This window comes from Xiphophorus hellerii, chromosome 20 (assembly GCF_003331165.1).
Source record: "Xiphophorus hellerii strain 12219 chromosome 20, Xiphophorus_hellerii-4.1, whole genome shotgun sequence".
Classification (NCBI taxonomy): domain Eukaryota; kingdom Metazoa; phylum Chordata; class Actinopteri; order Cyprinodontiformes; family Poeciliidae; genus Xiphophorus; species Xiphophorus hellerii.
This window is the reverse complement of record NC_045691.1, coordinates 23076990-23083961: the sequence shown is the minus strand read 5'-3', so window position 1 is coordinate 23083961 and position 6972 is coordinate 23076990. Positions and strand designations below refer to the sequence as shown.

Below are 6972 nucleotides of genomic sequence, written 5' to 3'. Positions count from 1 at the left end.
CAGGAGATTCAAGGGTTTCTCAAACATGCGGGAATGAGTGAAAGCAACACTCCAGGTTTGTGTTTGATGACGGAATAACATTATTACGTGACATAAAGCAAAAAAAAAAAAAAAGATTTTGCATAATATGCCCCCTTTAAAAACTTCAGGGTTTGGAAATCAAGCTGCCTCATCCAGCAGTACTTTATTGGAGAGAAAAAATGTTTGTTTATAGCTCTTGTATCAGAACATACTTTTAATCATTGAGTTTTAAAGAAGTGATCAATAGGTTGGGAAGATCTGCTTTATTTTTAGTCACCAAGATCAAAATCAGGAACAAATCAAGACACCACTATTCAGCTTCAACCTCCGCCTTCTCCTCCTCCTCCTTCTTCTCTTCTTCCTCAGTTACTCCTTGAGTCTCTTCCTCCTTCTTCTCCTCAGTCTTGGTCACCACGGTTTCGGTCGTGGTCACCGTGGTGGTCTTCACAGCCCCGTCTTCGAGGGCAGAGGCCAAACCACTGCTTGACTTAATTGAATCAAGGGAAGAACTGGCGTAGGATGGGATACAGGAGGTCTCCAGGTTATAGGCGGCATTGTAGTTGAAGGCTATGTGGTAAGAAGAGAGAAAAGATTAAAAACCAAAGTGATGCTGTTTGTGTCAGTGTGTAAGACACTGTTTATTTCCATGAAACCACAGCATAGACTTACAAGTCTGCTTAGAAACACTGGTCTTGATTCCTGTTGCTAGCCTGCAGAAGGAATAGAAACCAACTTTATTTTTCAAGTGGACGCAGTTCTCCTTATCACCGCCAGGTGGCGCATTAGCTACAAAGCAGCAACAGTTTACCTGATCTCCTCTCCTTCCAGTAGCTTTTTATAAGTGGCTATTTCAATATCCAGAGCCAGCTTCACATTCATCAGTTCTTGGTACTGGCGGACCTGCAGGGCCATGTCCTGTTTAGCTCTCTGGAGAGCTTCCTCCAGGTCTCTGATCCGCAGCTTGGCGTCCTTCACTGCCAGCTCACCCCGCTCCTCAGCCTCGGCTATCTGAGCCTCCAAGTTGTTTCTCTAAGATTGGGAGGACATAAACAGAGAGCAATGCAGAAAAAAAAGAAAACTTATAGCCTTGATAAATTGAAACAAAGTAGTCTCTGGATCGTAGGCGTATAATACGAATTGATGAGTATTCAAAAATGTGAATCCAAAGTTATAATAAAGTAAAGAAAGCAGACCGTATAACGTTTAGGCTTGATTTCTCACCTGAGCTTTAACCATGTCAATTTCAGACTGGAGCCTCATTATTCTGCGGTTCATGTCTGCGATTTCAGCCCTGGTTGACTTTAGATCGTTATCATATTTCCCAGCTGAGTGTTGCATCTCTGCATACTGGAACACAAAAATTGTTTCATTAATTCCTCATTCTTTTCATTTTTACATCTGAAGTTTATTATGTTTTTCAGCTGCTTCTTCTGACTCTGTTTGCCTCTTAGAAGTACACAAATAGTAATTTCTTATGTTAATGGTCTGACCAGAGAGAGCAGAGCTTGCTGGAGGCAGATAACAACATGAAACCTGAAATAACAACAAGCTCTCCGCCATCAGACTCACATCCTGCCTGGTTCCTCAGACTCCCCAGCATTTTCAGAATTGGTGCCTTGAATGCATACGTGCTCCTTGCTCCACACCAGAACCCGACTTGCCCCTCTAATACCTGCCTCAAGCCACAGTAAACCGCCAGTCTCCCTCCTTACCTACCTCAGTCTCATGAACCCCAACTAACCTACGTCTCTCCCCTTCAAATGATACCAAATCCAGCTTTGTCCTGAGGGGGCTTGACTTTTGCACAATTATTATTGTTTGTAGATAAAAAGTCTTACCTTATACCTTGATAGTATGATTTTGCACATAGATCAGAAAATTGCTACTCAACATGACACTAACATTGCATTCATAAATGGCAATCAGCTTTGTTAATGTTGTGAAACTACCTAAAATACATGGAACTCATCACAACTTGTTGTCCTTTTGCAACAACCATCCTACGAAAATTACTCTTAATGTACCAAATTCCTGCAATTACCCCAATGAAATATCTGCGCCCAGATATTGTCCTCACATCAGTATCTACCAGGGTAGCAGACATGGTAGAACTGATCCCACGGGAAGAACAGATGGAGGCCACATATGACCACCAGAGGGATAAGTATGTATATGTAACCTAGTATGTTTCCAAGCCAGAGATTTTACTTTCCAATGTGGAAGTTAGGTGTAAGAGGGTAACAAGGTCAATTCAGCTGGTCAAAATTCTTGGAGCCTGTAGAGATAGGATTTGTGTCAGTGTCACATGAAACGCTGCTGTTAGCTGGTGTTTGTAATAAACCATGTGGCACATGATGCATGTTTGAAAAATATATGTGGATTGTTCCTATTCTAGCCAGTTTCTGAAGATCATAAGACTAGTATTAAAAAAAAACAACCCAAGATTTTTCAATCGAGCTATACAATAATTATAAAAATATAATAAACAAAACAATGCGGCTGCTCATCAATTGGGTTTCATGTTAAGTCATCAGAAATTTTGTACCACCTTGTTCTGGTACCAGGATTCAGCCTCCGCTCTGCTCCTGTTGGCGATGTCCTCATATTGAGCTCGAACCTCAGCAATAATAGCGTCCATGTCAAGATCGCGGCTGTTGTCCATCTCCACTACGACAGATGTGTCCTTGATCTGACTTTGCAATTCAATAATTTCCTACAGAAAATGATAAGATATTGAAATAAGCTGTAAAAAAACAGAACTTTTACTTTAGGGAGCCATGCATGTGGAATTGTGTGATTATAAAAGGTTTTTACTGCATCGAAGAGCTGTCTCAAGAACTCAATCTCATCTGAGAGCCCATCCAGCTTTGCCTCCAGCTCCACTTTGATCATGTAGGTTGCATCTGTGTCCTTCAGATGACGGAGTAATCATAGCATTTAATGGTGAATACCAGACAGTTTATAGTAATGACCCAATACATTATTTTTGTAGGTAAATTTGCTCAAACCTTCTTCATGAGGACAAAGTTATTCTCACACTCATTGCGCTTGTTGATCTCCTCTTCATACCTTAGAAAGCAGAAACAATGAGAACTTATGCTAACTTAATGTGTCATGTTACCAACACTGTCCTCAAACGAGTGATTGAGATCCAAATTAACAAGAGATATAAAACAAATACTGTCTTTAGCATACTGCTTCAGTAAACTGCTCCACATGTGAGTTAAGGTGGGGTTGAGTTTAGTGAAGTATCAGACTTACATTCTGTATTGGCAAATACTTAATCTTAAATGACACGAACTGGCAATTGGGACAATTTCTTAATCATTTTTCCCCCCTGGTTTTAAAACTTCAGAGTGATTACTACAGGCCAATTAAAGCTGCACCAAAAGACCTTTGGGAAAGCTGGACTTTCCAGGACGTGAAGTTGAAAAAGAATCAAACCAGTTTTAGTGTTTTAGCCGCAGCTCCACATACTTGATTTTGTAGTCCTCCACCAGGCTAGTCGTCTGGTGCAGGTCGGATTCCAGTTTGAGTTTTTCATGACCCAGGTTGTCCAGCTGCTGACGAAGGTTGGCTATGTACGCCTCGAACATGGTGTCGATGTTGGACCGAGACGTGGTCTGCTCCTGCAGAAGCTTCCACTTCGTCTCAAGCATTTTATTTTGCTGTTCGAGGAAGCGTACCTGAAGACAAAGAGAGTCATTAATTAAATTTATGTTTATTCTCTCTCGTGTGGCTTTCTTCCCAGTGCAGCACAACCAGACACAAAGTTATCTGTCCTTTCGACCTGAACAAGTCGTTCCTGAGTTATGAACATGTCCACTCAGCGCCCCACTGGCTGATGATGCAGAAATGGGAGTCTGCATTAAAGCTTCTGATTCGAAGCTAAACTTAATGGCTATTATAATGTTATAAAAGAGTGAGATTTTGCAACCTATATTCATTTGTAAAAACACATACATTCTTTTTCTTTCAATTGTCAAAGAACAAATGGATAATTAATTAATGTAAAGTCCAAGGATGACTCAAAAAACAATAAGTTTGACTGCTCAGAGACACTAAATGCTAGGTTAAAAATAATACATTTTTCATAGAATGCTACAGTTAAACACAATGTGGTGTTGTGTCCCAGGTTCCAATTGTGCAATGATTCTTTCTGCCATCCTGTCTTTAGGTGGAGTCAACATGATGACAAAGGCACAGTTCTGTGTGTACTTTCTTTGCTGTCACACTGGTCCGGGAAGCAAAGGGAGAGTGAACTTTGGTTTGTGATCCAAGGAATTACTGCAGGCTTTATTTAAAACTCCCTTTCATTATTGAGCGCCTCCTTGAATAAAGAAAACTATTATACAGTGCTGAAAAATTGCAATTCACTGAAGAATCTAACAAGTCCGTTGCAGAAAACAAGCATTGCTCTCTAAAAAGAATTGTCATGTTTAATTTAGGAGGTACAACAATGATCCATTCTTCTTTCAGCATAAAAGCTTTCTTGGCCTCATAAAACAGGCATTGTTCAAGTTTCTTCTGCAAAGATTTACTGAACATCAACAAGAGGCTTGTCTCTTGCAGCTATTTCTCAGATTACTTCCACTCCTTTCCGTTTATGGTTGTACAACCTGTAAATGCACTTTAAAAAAAAAAAAGCATAGGGAATTTGTTTACTCTTAACCAGTAAGTAAAACAGACCCCTGAAACTTTTTCTTCTGTAAGTGATTCGGCAGGGTATTTCTCAAAAACACTGCTGGATTGAGTCTGACTTTTCATCCTGAGCTCTTTGAGTGAACTTATTTAGGCTCTATGCAGAACAAGTAATTTCCCCCAGATTTGTTCCACAAATATAATTTTAAAGAATGTTGTTCTGTAAGACAATGTCCCAAGGCTGATCACCTGCTTTGGTGTGCAGAACACTCATTTCCTTTGCATTTCCTGAGTTTTTTATTATCTATCCCAAAAGTCAGTTCAACACAATGTGCGTTATTTCTTTTCTATTTCTGCTGTGGATATAAACTTTTACCCTCTCTAATGTGTCCTGTCCTGGCCGCTTTGGCAGATTAATGGATCTAATTGCCTTACCATATTGTTGTAGATTAGCTCTATAACAGAGTGATAGATGGTTGCCCCCCCCATTATATAGACACAAAGGTTTCTCCCTGAGGTTGTGCTGGTCCCTAGCATTTTGCTATATTAACCGCTTGAGTGACTGACCTTGTCAATGAACGAAGCAAAGCGATTGTTGAGGGTCTTGATCTGCTCCTTCTCCTGGATGCGGACGGCCTGGATGGTGGGGTCGATCTCCAGGTTAAGGGGAGCCAGCAGACTCTTGTTCACTGTCACGGCGGTGATGGGGGCCACCACTTCATTGGCAATACCCCCACCAAAGCCCACATGGCTGAAATCCCCTCCACCTCCTCTCAGTCCAAACCCCCCAGCAGCACCAACAGAAGCACCACTGCTGCCAACTCCTCCATAGGAGGAGCGGACGGCGTAGCTCTGCCTGGCACTCCCCACACCGCAGCCCCCATAGCCGGAGAATGAGCGGCTGCTGTAGCCCTGGGTGGGACCCCTGGAGGATGACACCGTGGAGAGGGTGGTGGTCTTTACAGCTCTGACAGACATGGTCACAGTGGGAGTCTGTAGCACCGAGGTGGTGAGAGAGGAGAAGAGTCGGGGCAGATGGAGCCTCTCTTGTCCTCCGTGGTATTTATCAGAGCAGGGGAGGGACCCCGCCGGGTTGCGATTGGCTGTAGTGAAGAGGAGAGAGTGAGAAGGGTAGAAGTGAGGCAATGTCAGGAAAGAAAATTACGTCATGTTACACATTTGTAGCAAATTAGAGACTCAAGTCACAAGAACAGTCAGAGCATTCTTTGTTTTACGGTTGTAATACAGAAAAATAGTCAAATTTGTTCAGATATTTGAAAAGGTGAATTTTCCATACTTTAGAAATAATTCAACTTCTAGCAGGTTTACAGTTGTTGACCAATGCCTCTCATGTTTTTTTATCTATAAAAATTCATACCTTGGAAATAATTAAGAATCTAATTTTACCACCATCTTATCCACTTCACAGCCTCTTATCATAGATGTGTCAGTGAAACTCGGCTACTCAGTGTGATATTGGTGCTGAGAAGTGACCATATGTCTCATAGTTGTGGAAGCAGCAGATCTACCTGTTTACTTGGTTTTATTCAAGGATCCTTGTCCAAAACAGTCACTAACCAAAAATATGAACCCATGTATAAAATAGATAGGGGAATTATGGATGCATTTACTATTGGCCCAAGGAAAAGACCTTATGGTTCAGCCATTTTTCTGAGCACTTTTATTATCCATCTGGATTGATGTGTTTATGTACTCACCCACCAAGTGAATTCCTCCTACATCTGTGAGGTCAAAAACAAATGCGGTCAATCCTTCTTCCTATCACCAGACCCCACCTTAGTTTCAATACAACCCACCCACAGAGCAAATTATAAAAAGACTGAGAAAACATTTTCTCTCGCTCTCAATTTCAACTTAATGCTAAATGTCACCAAGACAAAAGATTTCTGCATGGATTTTAGAAATAAGCTGAGTTCAACACCTTCAGTTCTCGTGAAAGGGGAACCATGTAGAGCAGGGGTGTCAAGCTCCAGGCCTGGAAGGCCACTGTCCTGCAACTTTTAGATGTGCCTTTGCTGCACCACACCTGAATAAAATAATTAGGTCATTAGCAAGGCTCTGGAGAACCTACCTACACAAGAAGGAGGTAATAAAGCCATTTGATTCCAGTGTTTTGTACGTGTGGCACATCTAAAAACTGCAGGACACTGGCCCTTGAGGACTGAAGTTTGACACCTGTGATGTAGAGTCTGATCAGTTTTATAAGTACCTGCATGTTATTTTGGCACTGATGCTAATCATTTGATTTACTAAGATAGAGGAGCAAGCAATTCTGTCTGGTGTTCCATA

At 41.5% G+C, this 6972-nt stretch overlaps 1 protein-coding gene across 1 annotated transcript; it reads right to left on the bottom strand.

Moving 5' to 3' along the window:
• Positions 1-261: 261 nt before the first annotated feature.
• On the bottom strand, positions 262-5719 carry LOC116710487 (keratin, type II cytoskeletal 8-like). Its single transcript, XM_032549567.1, has 9 exons — positions 5230-5719; positions 3499-3707; positions 3030-3090; positions 2836-2931; positions 2570-2734; positions 1243-1368; positions 830-1050; positions 691-731; positions 262-588 (listed from the first exon to the last, which is right to left on the bottom strand). The coding sequence occupies exons 1-9, from the start codon at positions 5638-5640 to the stop codon at positions 332-334; spliced, it is 1587 nt and encodes a 528-aa protein (XP_032405458.1). The 5' UTR covers positions 5641-5719; the 3' UTR covers positions 262-331.
• Between the last annotated feature and the right edge of the window lie 1253 nt (positions 5720-6972).